This window comes from Pseudophryne corroboree, chromosome 1, assembly GCF_028390025.1.
Source record: "Pseudophryne corroboree isolate aPseCor3 chromosome 1, aPseCor3.hap2, whole genome shotgun sequence".
Lineage (NCBI taxonomy): Eukaryota > Metazoa > Chordata > Amphibia > Anura > Myobatrachidae > Pseudophryne > Pseudophryne corroboree.
The window spans coordinates 481,672,055-481,689,264 of record NC_086444.1 but is presented as its reverse complement, the minus strand read 5'-3'; the positions used below and the strand labels follow the sequence as shown (position 1 = coordinate 481,689,264).

General features: G+C 47.4%; 1 protein-coding gene across 5 annotated transcripts in view; it reads right to left on the bottom strand.

Annotated features, from left to right (window-relative positions):
* Nucleotides 1–17,210, bottom strand: part of GOLM1 (golgi membrane protein 1) — a 182,865-nt gene that overhangs the window by 10,804 nt on the left and 154,851 nt on the right. For all 5 annotated transcript variants that reach the window (XM_063913771.1, XM_063913773.1, XM_063913772.1 and 2 more), the window contains exons 7-9: nt 14,119–14,245; nt 13,008–13,253; nt 11,669–11,794 (exon numbers count right to left, since the gene is read on the bottom strand). In XM_063913771.1, the coding sequence (XP_063769841.1) occupies nt 11,669–11,794; nt 13,008–13,253; nt 14,119–14,245 (499 nt within the window). The remainder of the gene's footprint in view (nt 1–11,668; nt 11,795–13,007; nt 13,254–14,118; nt 14,246–17,210) is intronic.

The following is a 17,210-nucleotide window of genomic DNA, read 5'->3' as shown; positions in this document are numbered from 1 at the left end:
TTTCCCAACGGTTTACAATTTGGTGGAAGACTTCTGGGTGAAGTCCCCACTCTCCCGGGTGAAGGTCGTGTCTGCTGAGGAAGTCTGCTTCCCAGTTGTCCACTCCCGGAATGAACACTGCTGACAGTGCTATCACATGATTTTCCGCCCAGCGAAGAATCCTTGCAGTTTCTGCCATTGCCCTCCTGCTTCTCGTGCCGCCCTGTCTGTTTATGTGGGCGACTGACGTGATGTTGTCCGACTGGATCAACACCGCCTGACCCTGAAGCAGAGGTTTTGCTTGAATTAAGGCATTGTAAATGGCCCTTAGTTTATATGAAGAGATGTTTCCATGCTTGACCACAAGCCCTGGAAATTCCTTCCCTGTGTGACTGCTCCCCAGCCTCTCAGGCTGGCATCCGTGGTTAACAGGATCCAATCCTGAATGCCAAATCTGCGGCCCTCTAGTAGATGAGCCCTCTGAAGCCACCACAGGAGAGACACCCTTGTCCTTGGCGACAGGGTTATCCGTTGATGCATCGGAAGATGCGATCCGGACCATTTTCCCAGTAGATCCCACTGAAAAGTTCTTGCATGGAATCTTCCGAATGGAATCGCTTCGTAAGAAGCCACCATTTTTCCCAGGACCCTTGTGCACTGATGCACTGAGACCTGTCCTGGTTTTAGGAGGTTCCTGACTAGCTCGGATAACTCCCTGGCCTTCTCCTCCGGGAGAAACACCTTCTTCTGGACTGTGTCCAGAATCATTCCTAAGAACAGTAGACGTGTCGTTGGAATCAGCTGCGATTTTGGAATATTTAGAATCCATCCGTGCTGACTTAGCACTACCTGAGATAGTGCCACTCCGACTTCTAACTGTTCCTTGGTTCTTGCCCTTATCAGGAGATCGTCCAAGTAAGGGATAATTAAGATGCCTTTTCTTCGTAGAAGAATCATCATTTCGGCCATTACCTTGGTAAAGACCCGAGGCGCCGTGGACAATCCAAACGGCAGCGTCTGAAACTGATAATGACAGTTTTGTACTACAAACCTGAGGTACCCTTGGTGAGAAGGATATATTGGGATGTGGAGATAAGCATCCTTGATGTCCAGCGACACCATATAGTCCCCCTCTTCCAGGTTCGCTATCACCGCTCTGAGTGACTCCATCTTGAATTTGAACCTTTTTATGTAAGTGTTCAAAGATTTTAGATTTAATATTGGTCTCACCGAGCCGTCCGGCTTCGGTACCACAAATAGTGTGGAATAATACCCCTTCCCCTGTTGTAAGAGGGGTACCTTGATTATCACCTGCTGGGAGTACAGCTTGTGAATGGCTTCCAGAACTGCCTCCCTGTCGGAGGGAGACTTTGGTAAAGCAGACTTCAGGAACCGATGAGGAGGAAACGCCTCGAATTCCAGTTTGTACCCCTGTGATACTACCTGGAGAATCCAGGGATCCACTTGCGAGTGAGCCCACTGCGCGTTGAAATACTTGAGACGGGCCCCCACCGTGTCTGAGTCTGCTTGTAAAGCCCCAGCGTCATGCTGAAGACTTGGCAGAAGCAGGGGAGGGCTTCTGCTCCTGGGAAGCGGCTGCATGGTGCTGCCTTTTTCCTCTTCCTCTGCCCTTGGGCAGAAAAGAGTGACCTTTTGCTCGCTTGTACTTATGGAAACGAAAGGACTGAGTTTGAAAAGACTGTGTCTTTTTCTGTTGATGTGAAGTAACCTGGGGTAAAAAGGTGGATTTTCCAGCCGTTGCCGTGGCCACCAGGTCTGTTAGACCAGCCCCAAATAACTCCTCCCCCTTATACGGCAATACTTCCATGTGCCGTTTGGAATCTGCGTCCCCTGACCACTGTTCTATAGTTAACAGAATATTGTCCCTATCCAGGGTATCAATATTCTCAGTCAGGGAATCCGCCCATGCGACTCCAGCACTGCACATCCAGGCTGATGCGATTGCTGGTCGCAGTATAACACCAGTATGTGTGTATATACTTTTCAGGATATTTTCCAGCCTCCTATCAGCTGGTTCTTTGAGGGTGGCCGTATCAGGGGACGGTAACGCTACTTGTTTAGATAAACGTGTGAGCGCCTTATCTACCCTAGGGGGTGTTTCCCACCGTGCCCTAACCTCTGGCGGGAAAGGGTATAGTGCTAATAACTTATTAGAAATTAGCTGTTTTTTATCGGGGGAAACCCACGCTTTATCACACACCTCATTTATTTCCTCAGACTCAGGAAAAACTATTGGCAGTTTTTTCACACCCCACATAATACCCGCCTTTGAGGTATTTGTAGTGTCAGAAAGGTTCAATGCCTCTTTCATTGCCGTGATCATGTAACGTGTGGCCCTACTGGACATTACGTTTGTCTCGTCACCGTCGACACTAGATTCAGTATCTGTATCTGGATCCGTGTCGACCCACTGAGGTAGCGGCCGTTTTAGGGCCCCTGAGGGTGTCTGAGACGCCTGAACAGGCACTAATTGATTTGCCGGCTTTCTCATGTCGTCAACAGTTTTTTGTAAATTGCTGACATTATCACTTAATTGCTTAAACACAATCATCCAGTCAGGTGTCGACTCCCTAGGGGGTGACATCACTAACACAGGCAACTGCTCCGCCTCCACCTCATTTTCCTCCTCATACATGTCGACACACGCGTACCGACACACAGCACACACACCGGGAATGCTCTGATAGAGGACAGGACCCCACTTAGCCCTTTGGAGAGACAGAGGGAGAGTCTGCCAGCACACACCCAGCGCTATATATATACAGGGATAACCTTATATAAGTGTTAATCCCTTATAGCTGCTGTTAATCTAGTTATTTGCTGCCAAAATGCCCCCCCTTCTCTTTTTTACCCTGAATCAGATGCAGTACTGCAGGGGAGAATCAGGGAGCCGTCCTTCCAGCGGAGCTGTGAGGGAATAATGGCGCCAGTGTGCTGAGGAGATAGGCCCCGCCCCTTCACGACGTCCTTAACTCCCGCTTTTTTGTGTAAAATGGCAGGGGAAAAAATACATCCATATAGCCCTGGAGCTATATGTGATGTATTCCTTTTGCCAGCTAAGGTATATGTGTGTTATATTGCGTCTCAGGGCGCTCCCCCCCAGCGCCCTGCACCCTCAGAGACCGGAGTGTGAAGTGTGCTGAGAGCAATGGCGCACAGCTGCGGTGCTGTGCGCTACCTTAGTCTTGAAGACAGGATGTCTTCTGCCGCCGCTTTCACCGGACCTTCGTCTCTTCTGGCTCTGTAAGGGGGACGGCGGCGCGGCTCCGGTGACCCATCCAGGCTGAACCTGTGATCGTCCCTCTGGAGCTAACGTCCAGTAGCCTAAGAAGCCCAATCCACTCTGCACTCAGGTGAGTTCGCTTCTTCTCCCCTTAGTCCCACGATGCAGTGAGCCTGTTGCCAGCAGGACTCACTGAAAATAAAAAAAACTAACTAAACTTTTATTCTAAGCAGCTCTGGAGAGCTACCTAGTTTGCACCCTTCTCGGCCGGGCACAAAAATCTAACTGGCTTGGAGGAGGGTCATAGGGGGAGGAGCCAGTGCACACCACCTGATATCTCAAGCTTTTATTTTGTGCCCAGTCTCCTGCGGAGCCGCTATTCCCCATGGTCCTTACGGAGTCCCAGCATCCACTTAGGACGTTAGAGAAATAGGATTTTGGTCCTTACCGATAAATCCTTTTATCCTAGTCTGTAGAGGATGCTGGGGACTCCAAAAGGACCATGGGGTATAGACGGGATCCACAGGAGCTTGGGCACACTAAAAAGACTTAATCTGGGTGTGAACTGGCTCCTCCCTCTATGCCCCTCCTCCAGACCCCAGTTATAGGAACTGTGTCCAGGAGAGACGGACATTTCAAGGAAAGATTTTTGTTTTAACTAAGGGCTACCAAACTACCAGCCCGCACCATAAACATACCGTACAACCGGAATAACCTCAAACCAGATAACAGCTGCACCAAACCAATACACAACCCGTGTATAAACTAAATCATAGGTTCTCAAACTCGGTCCTCAGGACCCCACACGGTTCATGTTTTGAAGGTCACCTGTAGATTTTTTAAATGTGACAGTTGGTGATGCACATTGCAGCTGCCGGGTGACATGGAAAACGCGAACCGTGTTGGGTCCTGAGGACCGAGTTTGAGAACCACTGAACTAAATTAACCAGCAAGAAAAAACACTGCAAGTAATAGTCCGCACAGGGACGGGCGCCCAGCATCCTCTACGGACTAGGAGAAAAGGATTTATCGGTAAGTACCAAAATCCTATTTTCTCTTACGTCCTAGAGGATGCTGGGGACTCCAAAAGGACCATGGGGATTATACCAAAGCTCCAGAACGGGCGGGAGAGTGCGGACGACTCTGCAGCACCGACTGAGCAAACGCCAGGTCCTCATCGGCCAGGGTATCAAACTTATAGAACTTAGCGAACGTGTTAGAACCCGACCAAGTAGCCGCTCGGCAAAGTTGTAACGCCGAAACGCCCCGGGCAGCCGCCCAAGATGAGCCCACTTTCCTGGTAGAATGGGCTTTTTCCGACTTTGGTACCGGTAGTCCGACCGAAGAATGAGCCTGCTGGATCGTACTACAAATCCAGCGTGCAATAGTCTGTTTTGAAGCGGGATGACCAATCCTGTTGGCAGCATACAAAACAAACAACGCCTCAGTCTTCCTAGTAACAGCTGTCCTAGAGACGTAGATTTTCAACGCTCTTACAACATCTAGAGATTTCGGAATCGCCACTGTTTCCGTAGCCACCGGAACCACAATAGGTTGGTTAATGTGAAATGAAGAAACCACTTTCGGTAGAAATTGTTGACGAGTCCTCAATTCCGCCCTATCCGAATTAAAAATCAAGTACGGGCTCTTATGAGATAAAGCCGCCAACTCCGACACCCGCCCGGCAGACGCCAGCGCCAAAAGCATAACCACCTTCCAGGTGAGAAACTTCAACTCAACCTTACGCAAAGGTTCAAACCAGGAAGACATGAGAAACCGTAAGACGACATCAAGGTCCCATGGAGCTACAGGAGGTACAAACGGAGGATTGATATGCATTACTCCTTTCACAAAGGTCTGAACCTCCGGGAGGGCAGCTAATTCTTTTTGAAAGAAATAGATAAAGCCGAAATTTGCACTTTGATGGAACCCAATTTCAGGCCTGCATCTATGCCCGCCTGTAAAAAGTGGAGAAAACGACCCAAGTGAAAAACCTCCGCAGGAGCCCTTTAAGCCTCACACCAGGAAACATACTTCCTCCAAATACGGTGATAGTGTTTCGCCGTAACCTCCTTCCTAGCCTTAATGAGAGTTGGAATGACCTCCCTGGGAATACCCTTACGAGCTAAGATCTGGCGCTCAACCTCCATGCCGTCAAACGCAGCCGCGGTAAGTCTGGAAACACGCATGGACCCTGCAACAACAGATCCTCTCTTAGAGGAAGCGGCCACGGATCTTCCACCAGTAAGTCCTGAAGATCCGGGTACCAGGCCCTTCTTGGCCAGTCTGGAACGACGAGAATCGCCTGAAGCCTTGCTCGTCGAATAATCCCCAGCACCTTTGGAATGAGAGGAAGTGGAGGGAACACATACACCGACTGGAACACCCACGGAGACACCAGGGCGTCCACCGCAGTGGCTTGTGGGTCCCTTGACCTGGAACAATACCTCGGGAGCTTCTTGTTGAGCCGAGACTCCATCATGTCTATCAACGGAATTCCCCAGCGTCTTGTCACCTCTGCAAAAACCTCTTGGTGAAGAGCCCACTCTCCCAGATGGAGATCGTGTCTGCTGAGGAAATCTGCTTCCCAGTTGTCCACCCCCGGCAGGAAAACTGCTGACTGTGCGCTCACGTGTTGTTCCGCCCAGCGAAGGATCTTTGTGGCCTCCGCCATTGCCGCTCTGCTCCTCGTTCCGCCTTGCCGGTTTATATGCGCCACCGCTATGATGTTGTCTGACTGTACCAGAACTGGTCGACCCTGAAGAAGGCTTCTTGCTTGTAGCAGGCAGTTGTAAGTGGCTCTTAACTCGAGAATATTTATGTGGAGACAGGCTTCCTGGAGCGACCATTTTCCCTGGAAGTTTCTTCCTTGGGTGACTGCGCCCCAGCCCCGGAGACTTGCATCTGTTGTCAGAAGTACCCAATCCTGGATACCGAATCGATGTCCCCCTAGGAGGTGATGACCCTGTAGCCATCTCTGGGAGATAGACTTATCTTCCGGTGAATGTGTAGGTGAGACCCGGACCATTTGCTCAGCAAGTCCCACTGAAACACCCAGGCGTGAAATCTGCCAAATGGTATGGCTTCGTACGCCGCAACCATCTTCCCCAGAACCCGAGTACAATGATGGATCGACACACTCGTCGGCTTCAGAAGTTCCCTGACCATCGTCTGCAGTTCCCGAGCCTTTTCTTCTGGAAGAAATACCTTTTGTAAATCCGTGTCCAGAATCATGCCTAGAAAAGGAAGCCGAGTGGTTGGAATCAACTGGGATTTCGGAAATTGAGCACCCAACCGTGCTGTCGCAGAACCGAGAGTGACAACTCTACACTTCTCAGCAACCGTTCCTTGGACCTCGCCTTTATCAGGAGATCGTCCAAGTACGGGAGAATTGAAACCCCTTGTTTGCGAAGAAGAACCATAATTTCCGCCATGACTTTGGTGAAAATCATCGGAGCCGTGGAAAGCCCAAACGGCAACGTCTGAAATTGGTAATGAGAATCCTGTATCGCAAACCTGAGGAAAGCCTAATGCGGAGGATATATCGGCACATGTAAGTAGGCATCTTTAATGTCGACTGACGCCATAAAATCCCCCCCCTCCCCCTCCAGGCTGGCAATCACCGCTCGAAGGGATTACATCTTAAACTTGAACAATTTAAAGTATGGATTGAGGGATTTTAGAATTGGTCTGACCGAACCGTCCGGTTTCGGCACCACAAGGAGGCTCGAGTAGAACCCCTCCCCCCGCTGGGACGGGGGGACGGGAACAATGACCCTCTGCAGACACAATTTTTGAATCGCTGCCCGGACCACCTCCCTGTCCGGAAGAACTACGGGTAATGCCGAAATGAAGAACCGGTGAGGGGGCATCTCGCGAAACTCCAGTTTGTACCCTTGAGACACGATCTCTAACACCCAAGGATCCAGGTCTGATTGAATCCAGACATGACTGAATATCCGAAGACGGCCCCCCACCTGTCCGGATTCCCCCAGGAAAGCCCCAGCGTCATGCGGTGCACTTGGTAGCAGCAGGGGAGGACTTTTGGTCCTGTGTGCCTGAGGCTGCAGGAATTTTCTTTCCCCGTCCTCTACCCTTTGAGGCGAGGAAAGATGAACCTTTCCCACGCCTGTATTTGTTGTGACGAAAGGACTGCATTTGTTGATGCGGTGCCTTTTTCTGTTGTGTGGGAACATAAGGAAGAAAAGAGGACTTACCCGCGGTCGAGACTAGGTCCGCCAAGCCGTCCCCAAACAAGACCGTACCTTTGAAGGGTAGTGCTTCCATAGACCTCTTGGAGTCGGCATCAGCATTCCATTGATGGATCCACAGGGCCCTCCTAGCAGATATCGACATGGCATTGGTCCTTGAACCCAAGAGACAGACGTCCCTCGCCGCGTCCTTTAGGTAATCTGCAGCGTCCTTAATATAACCGAGAGTTAAAAGGACATTATCTTTATCAAGAGTATCCATGTCACTAGCTAAATTCTCAGCCCATTTAGCAATAGCACTACTCACCCATACCGACGCCACAGCGGGTCTGAGCAGAGCCCCCGAATTAATGAAAATGGACTTCAGACACGTCCCCAACTTGCGATCCGCCGGGTCCTTGAGAGCTGCCGTGTCAGGAGACGGAAGTGCCACCTTCTTAGACAAACGGGATAGAGCTTTATCAACGGTTGGAGATGTCTCCCATTTTTCCCTGTCATCAGAGCCATTTCTTATCCGGCGACTCCCAAGCCTTTTCACAAAGAGTATTCATTTCATGAGAGGGGGGAAACTTTACCTCAGGTTTTTTTCCCTTGAACAAGCAAATCCTTGTTTCCTGTACCGCAGGTTCATCGGAAATGTGTAAAACATCTTTTATAGCCACAATCATGTACTGAATACTCTTAACTAAACGTGGATGTAACGCAGCCTCAGTGAAATCGACCTCGGAATCAGAGTCCGTGTCGGTATCAGTATCCACCACCTGAGTAAATGGCCTCTTATGGGACCCAGATGGGGTCTGTACCTGAGACAAAGCCTCCTCCATGGACTTTTTCCACACCTGCGTCTGTGACTCAGACTTATCTAACCTCTTCGATAAAGAAGCTACATTGGAATTGATCGTATTAAGAAGTGCTAGTAAGTCAGGTGTCGGCTGCGTCGACAGTGCCAATTCTAGCCCCGCATCCACACCTCCCATAACCTCCTCTGGTGAATAACATTCAGCCTCAGACATGTCGACACTTAGTACCGACACATACAACACACAGAACGTCCCAGCAAGGTGACAGGCCCACACTGCAGCCCAGAAAGAGGAGACAGAGGGAGTATGCCAGCTCACACCCCAGCGCCCATATATCGGTATAACGATATATGTACCCAGCGCTGCCTGTTTGATAAAAAAAACAGCACCCCACTGCGGCTCCCCTCTGGAGATGCCCCAGTTACTTGTTGTGAATCGTGGAGGTCGCGGCAGCGTCTCTCCCTCAGCCGCGTGTAGGGAGAAAATGGCGCGTGTGAGCAGCGGACCGAAGCTCCGCCCCCTTCCCGGCGGCCACGGCCCGCCAAATTCAAACTAACTAAAAATGCCGGCGGGGGTCTGTAAAGGGTGCCTAGGCACCCACTACCATAATATGCCGCCCTGAACTCCAGTAACATGCCTCCCAGGCCCCCCCCCCCCCCCCCCCAGCGCCCTGCACCCAGTGACTACCGTTGGTGATGTGTGTGGGAGCATGGAGCACAGCGTTACCGCTGTGCTTTACCTTCCGTTACTGAAGTCTTCTGCCGTCCTGAAGTCTTCTGATCTTCTCATACTCACCCGACTTCTGGCTTCTGTGAGGGGGTGACGGCGCGGCTCTGGGAACAAGCAGCTAGGCGCACCAAGTGATCGAACCCTCTGGAGCTAATGGTGTCCAGTAGCCGAGAAGCAGAGCCTTGAAACTCACAGAAGTAGGTCTGCTTCTCTCCCCTCACTCCCACGCTGCAGGGAGCCTGTAGCCAGCAGGTCTCCCTGAAAATAAAAAACCTAACAAAAGTCTTTTCTAGAGAAACTCAGTAGAGCGCCCCTAGTGTGCATCCAGTCACTCCTGGGCACAAAGTCTAACTGGGGTCTGGAGGAGGGGCATAGATGGAGGAGCCAGTTCACACCCAGATTAAGTCTTTTTAGTGTGCCCAAGCTCCTGCGGATCCCGTCTATACCCCATGGTCCTTTTGTAGTCCCCAGCATCCTCTAGGACGTAAGAGAAATTAAATTTCACATAACTGCTAACATTTTAGTATATTTATGCTACTAAAAGATCGTAGTATATTGTGTGCTAATTAAAAAATCTATAATATTGTATTTATCGCATATCGATTTCTGATGTATGTAAACACTGAACATATATGGAAGTTGTTGAAGTTGATGCATAAACTGCTAATTTCCATGTATTTTTATAAATGTATTTTTTATGGTCATCATCACCAGATGCAATAGTTTATACATCTTAACTGTTAATCAGGAAGATAAACAGGCCTACATTGATTAATTCATGTGGATTCTACAAGTTTCAGTAATTAGTATTAGAGCACTTTGACGGGGACAGAAATATAATCCGAGTCACATTTGTATGTAACATGAGTCACATGTCAAAATTGATTTTAAGTATAACAATCACATTGTAAAAATAATTAGGAGAGAAATATATAAGACCACTCAGTTCCTATGTCCATTCTGTTGTAACACGAGTCATACATATAAACAATAAAATGTAACTAAGAGTGTACATGTTTTGTGCCTGTAAGTATTAATTAGGACTACCTACCCCATATATTACTGTCATTTTTAACATTGAATTTCAGCTTCATTTGTTGCACTATGTTGTTCATAAATAATAAAATAAATAAATGTAACGTAAGTCACATTGAATGACCCAGTATATATATCTAAGAGTGGGCTTCTTGACGTTTTTGGGATTAATTTTTCTGATATGCCAATTTGTTCACAGGATCCCTACTAAATCCACCTCTATTTGGAGAGTTTATGAGCATAAAAACAAGTCCCACATTTAACTGACCTTCAGTGAAGAAACACTTTTCATTTGAGACACATACTATCTCTACATTGCAGGAAATCGGATTTGAGTTTACCATTTGATGCTATGTAGATTTTTAAGAAAACTAAGTGTCCATTACGTGGTTTATAGACTACAGGTTGAGTATCCCTTATCCAAAATTAAAAATCCCACATTTTTGGGTCCCCTACTAACATAATGACATATATAAAGTGTATATATATATATATATATATATATATATATATATATATATATACATACACACACACACACACACACACACACACACACACACACACACACACTTATATATGTATATACACACACACACTCCAGTAAGGTATGGGTGAGGTGGGCTATTTTTTAGGGTATGTACTTAACACAGGCGCAATCTTGAAATCAGCCATCTTGAATCTACGCCACCTCACCCATACCTTACTGGAGTATTCCGTTTTCCCATTTCCTGCACAGTTTTTGAAACAAAAGGGTGTACTGCGACTTTTGAATCACCCTGTGTATGTATGTCATTATCTCAGTAGGGGAACCAAAAATGTGTGATTTTGAATTTTGGAAAGGGTACTCAACCGGTATTTTAATTGAGATTGGCTTGTTTACACCTATTTGAGAGCCCTCTTGTTATTCTTTTATTTATTTATTTACATGCTATTGGGTTCTTTTGCTGATAAAGATCTGTCAAGGGGAGCTGCCGAACACTTTTGAATGGTTAGTGATTAGTTTTGTTTATTAGTTCATCTATAGCACAGAATAAGGGTATCTGTGCATATATGTGTGTGTATATATGTACACACACACACACACACACATATATATATAGATCACGAATATAGGCGCACTCACGGGACCTTTTCAGTCAGGATTCATAAAGAAGACAAGAGACTCCTCTCTGATCAACGTTTCGGTTGTAATTAACCTTCGTCAGGATCACGTGATCCTGACGAAGGTTAATTACAACCGAAACGTTGATCAGAGAGGAGTCTCTGTTGTCTTCTTTATGAATCCTGACTGAAAAGGTCCCGTGAGTGCCGCCTATATACGTGATCTATCATTGGGTTTGCAAAAACTTGCTGGAAGGCACCTGGGCACTGTCTGATAGATGAAGTGGAGTGCCGGTTATTTCTACATGTATATATATATATATATATATATATATATATATATATATATATATATATATAGATATATATATATATAGATAGGTGCATGGTAGCAGAAACATGGATTTTCCAGCACCCACAGCATCAATGATCCTCCGCACGCTCGCCGGCACGGCTGGCCAGCATTAGTGTCCTATAGGTACAGCAGTAAAGCTAGTCTAACAACTTATTGCTTTTAGTCATTAATCATGTGCCCCAGTCACCCGGATGTTGTAGGAAGTCTATACCTTTTAAATTCTGATCATTATCTATCAGTTCAGCTTGTTTGTCTGTCTCTGGTTCAGCTTCGTTAGCGTCATCCCCATTGTAATCATTCTGATTTTCCACTTCTCCCTGGTTGATCAGATTTGTACCTTAGAAGTGAAAATAAAATGAGAATTTCACAATAAAAAGAGAGTTCACTTTATACCTACTCTAACTTCTGGTGTTATCTCTGCACCAAATGACAAAAGTACAATCTAAAAAGAGTGAAATTAAAGAAATGGTAGATAGGGCATATACCCTAAACCCCCTTTGTGGGGGAGGGGGTGCTTCCAAGTTTCCAGGAAAGGATCATTTATTTTTTGTTCTTTTCATTTGGAATACAGTCAGTGGAGTCATAGACTACACTAGTCATGCATGTAAAAAGCTGAGCTGGAAAAAAAAAAGTACTTTATTTCATACATGTTTACTTTGTTGGCAGTTTTACAATGTGAAGTAAAACGCTGAAGGAGTAAACATAAGCCTGCCAGAAGCTTACATCACCGTAAGACAACATGATCCGGGGAGGAGGTAGACAGCATGGAGTTGGATGACACTGCAATGGAAATAATTTCCTTCTAACCATATTATCACCATAGGTTCGGTATGTGTTACCACCGCCCGGGATGCCGAATGTCAGTATACCAACATTGGCATCCCAAGCGGTAGAATGCCGGCGGGGGCGGGGGGTGGGTATGCGAGCGCAAAGCCCTCCATGTCATGGACACCCATAGAGGGGGAATCACCTACCTCGCTGGTATACCAGCGGCGGCATGGTGCCCCCATCCGGATCCTAGCGGCAATATTGTGACAGCCGGGATCCAGACAAGTGGTAATCTGACCGCATACCCCCACCATATGCAGAGCTCATCTTAACATTTTTCATTAAGGTTTTAAACACAGAAAAATAAATATACTCTGAATCGTAAATTCTGCCCTAGAGAACCCTCTTAAACACACTGCCCAACATCAGTGCATAAATAAATCAGCATATATTAGTACCATTGAAGCATGCAATCCCAATGCATCATGTGTTGTACATAAGATCCTCCAATGTGGTTAAAGATAATACTGCCTATGCTACCTCCGCTGCTGTTTTCTATGGCATCTCTTAACTTCTAGAACTGGAAACATTTTAAATTCATAATACAAAAATATAGGCTAAAACCTTTAGGCAGGAGGAGGAGCACATGGCATGTCAACAACTATAATATCCCTTTAGCATCACTTGGCTGATACAAAACTGCAAATCTGTATATGCAACCAGGATGACGGATGAGAGCCAAAAATCAGCATCTAGCTCTCATATACAACAGAAGTACTGACCTTTTTCTTCTTCCATATTTATGAAGTCTTCTCTCTCAACGTCCTCATTCTCAGTTTTCTTATTAGCATCTTTATCTGCAGTGTCTTCAACTTTGGGTTCATCATCTTCCTCCTCTGCATTCACATTTTCAGGGTTAACTTCGTTTTGTGTCTCTAGTACATCCTCATCCTGCTCTTGGAGTTTGTTCTGCTGTGGTGCAGAGCTGGTCTTCTTTTCAGTCAAAGCATCCAATTTATTAGATTTTTCTGAAAATTAGGAAGTTGACAGCATCACTAGCAACACGGTCCAAAATAAGACTTCACCTATACATGGCATGCACACATCACTGGCTAATTAAGTGTTACATTGGGGGTCATTCCGACCTGATCGCACGCTGCCGGTTTTTGCAGCGCAGAGATCAGGTCACTACTGTGCATGCGTATGCACCGCAATGCGAAGGCGCGTCGTACGGGTACAAAGCGGATCGTTGCTGTGCAATGGATTTAACAAAGAATAATAACGATCGCAAGGAGATTGACAGGAAAAAGGCGTTCATGGGTGTCAATTGACCGTTTTCTGGGGTTGTTTGGAAAAACGCAGGCGTGTCCAAGCGTTTGCAGGGCGGGTGTCTGACATCAATTCCGGGACCGGACAGGCTGAAGTGATCGCAGCGGCTGAGTAAGTTCTGAGCTACTTAGAAACTGCACAAACTATTTTCGTACCGCTTGGCTGCACATGCGATTGCACCCTTGCACAGCAAATATACACTCCCCAGTGGGAGGCGACTATGCGTTCGCATGGCTGCAAAAAGTAGCTAGCGAGCGATCAACTCGGAATGACCCCCATAGTTCCTTATGCCGAGTTACACTTAAGTCTGCCATAACTGCTCCAGAATGGTGTACATGGAGCGAAATAGCGTATATTCTCCCATATATTGAGTTGCATGCATCTCTGTGGCCAAACTGCCCCTGTTTGTACACTTATTACAAAAACAGTCACTTTGCTTCCAACTAGCAACAGTCCCTAAATGAGCTCATAAACTTATACAGAACCTGTGTTTCATGCTTTATCCCCCAATATTAGTGTCAATAGAGGTCTTTCACCTACACACTAGAACCAGCACAGACATACCTTCATTTTCTGCCTGAGGAACAACCAGTTGCAGAGTGGCTTCAGGGTGGCTGGGTGGTCCAGGCAACACACCACCTTCTTTTACATTACTGTACTCTGATTTACTATCTTGCTTTGAGAGTGTAGGCTGGATGGAAAGACAGCACGAGATTATGTGAGTGAGAAATTAGCATGAAAATACAGAGGAAAAATAAGATTTTAAACCTACCGGTAAATCTTTTTCTCCTAGTCCGTAGAGGATGCTGGGGACTCCGTAAGGACCATGGGGTATAGACGGGCTCCGCAGGAGACATGGGCACTCTAAAGACTTTAGAATGGGTGTGTGCTGGCTCCTCCCTCTATGCCCCTCCAACAGACCTCAGTTAGAGAAACTGTGCCCAGAGGAGACGGACAGTACGAGGAAAGGCTTTTTGTTAATCTAAGGGCAAGATTCATACCAGCCCACACCATCCACACCGTATAACCTGGAATATACGCAACCAGTTAACAGTATGAACAAAACAGCATCAGCCAAAGACTGATCTTAACTGTAACATAACCCTTATGTAAGCAACAACTATATACAAGCCTTGCAGAAATATGTCCGCACTGGGACGGGCGCCCAGCATCCTCTACGGACTAGGAGAAAAAGATTTACCGGTAGGTTTAAAATCTTATTTTCTCTTACGTCCTAGAGGATGCTGGGGACTCCATGAGGACCATGGGTATTATACCAAAGCTCCAAACCGGGCGGGAGAGTGCGGATGACTCTGCAGCATCGATTGAGAAAACATGAGGTCCTCATCAGCCAGGGTATCAAACTTGTAGAATTTTGCAAAGGTGTTTGAACCCGACCAAGTAGCTGCTCGGCAAAGCTGTAACGCCGAGACGCCTTGGGCAGCCGCCCAAGAAGAGCCCACCTTCCTAGTGTAATGGGCTTTTACAGAATTTGGTGACGGCAATCCAGCCGTAGAATGAGCCTGATGAATTGTGTTACAAATCCAGCGAGCAATAGTCTGCTTAGAAGCAGGAGCGCCAACCTTGTTGGCCGCATACAGGACAAACAGTGCCTCTGTTTTCCTAATCCGAGCCGTCCTGGCTACGTAATTTTTTAAGGCCCTGACTACATCCAGGGACTCGGAATCCTCCAAGTCCCCCGTAGCCACCGGCACCACAATAGGTTGGTTCATATGAAACGATGAAACCACCTTAGGCAAAAATTGAGGACGCGTCCTCAACTCTGCTCTATCCACATGTAAAATCAGATAGGGGCTTTTGTGAGACAAAGCCGCCAATTCGGACACCCGCCTTGCAGATGCCAAGGTCAACAACATGACCACCTTCCAAGTGAGACATTTTAATTCAACTGTTTGAAGAGGTTCAAACCAGTGAGATTTTAGGAACTGTAACACCACGTTAAGGTCCCAAGGTGCCACTGGGGGCACAAAAGGAGGCTGGATGTGCAGCACTCCCTTTACAAAAGTCTGGACTTCTGGGAGATAAGCCAATTCCTTCTGAAAGAATATAGATAGGGCCAAAATCTGTACCTTAATGGAGCCTAACTTCAGGCCCATATCCACTCCTGTCTGTAGAAAGTGGAGAAAACGGCCCAAGTGGAAATCTTCCGTAGGAGCATTCTTGGCTTCACACCAAGATACAAAATTCCTCCAGATACGGTGATAATGTTTCGCCGTCACCTCCTTCCTAGCCTTTATCAGAGTAGGGATGACTTCCTCCGGAATACCTTTCCCAGCTAGGATTCGGTGTTCAACCGCCATGCCGTCAAACGTAACCGAGGTAAGTCTTGGATTACGCAGGGCCCCTGCTGCAACAGGTCCTCCCTGAGAGGAAGAGGCCATGGATCTTCTGTGAGCATCTCCTGAAGATCTGAATACCAGGCCCTTCAAGGCCAATCTGGAACAATGAGTATTGTCCGAACTCTTTTTCGTCTTATGATTCTCAAGATTTTTGAGATGAGAGGAAGAGGAGGGAACACATAGACCGACTGAAACACCCACGGTGTCACCAGGGCGTCTACCGCTACTGCCTGAGGGTCCCTTGACCTGGCACAATATCTCCGAAGCTTCTTGTTGAGGCGCGACACCATCATGTCTATTTGAGGAAGTCCCCAACGACTTGTTATCTCTGCAAAAACTTCTCGATGAAGTCCCCACTCTCCTGGATGGAGATCGTGTCTGCTGAGGAAGTCTGCTTACCAGTTGTCCACTCTCGGAATGAAGACTGCTGACAGAGCGCTTACGTGATTTTCCGCCCAGCGAAGAATCCTGGTGGCTTCCGCCATTGCCACTCTGCTCCTTGTCCCGCCTTGGCGGTTTACATGAGCCACGGCTGTGACATTGTCTGATTGAATCAGAACCGGTCGGTCGCGAAGAAGATTCTCCGCTTGTCGTAGGCCATTGTATATGGCCCTTAATTCTAGAATGTTGATGTGTAGACAAGCCTCCTGGCTCGACCATAGTCCCTGAAAATTTCTTCCTCGTGTGACTGCTCCCCATCCTCGGAGGCTCGCGTCCGTGGTCACCAGAACCCTGTCCTGAATGCCGAACCTGCGACCCTCTAGAAGGTGAGCACTCTGCAGCCACCACAGGAGAGACACCCTGGCCCTGGGGGACAGGCTTATCTTCTGATGAGTTTGAAGATGGGACCCGGACCACTTGTCCAGAAGGTCCCATTAAAACGTCCTCGCATGAAACCTGCCGAAGGGGATCGCCTCGTAGGTCGCCACCATTTTTCCCATTACTCGAGTGCATTGATGAACTGACACTCTGTTCGGTTTTAACAGGTCTCTGACCATGTTCTGGAGTTCCTAGGCTTTTTCCATCGGGAGAAAAACCCTCTTTTGTTCTGTGTCCAGAATCATGCCTAAGAACGATAGCCGAGTCGTTGGAACCAACTGTGACTTTGGTAGATTTAGAATCCAGCCATGCTGCTGGAGCACTCTCAGGGAGAGCGACACGCTTTTCAGCAACTGTTCTCTCGATCTCGCTTTTATCAGGAGATCGTCCAAGTATGGGATAATTGTGACTCCCTGCCTGCGCAGGAGCACCATCATTTCCGCCATTACCTTGGTGAAAATCCTCGGGGCCGTGGAA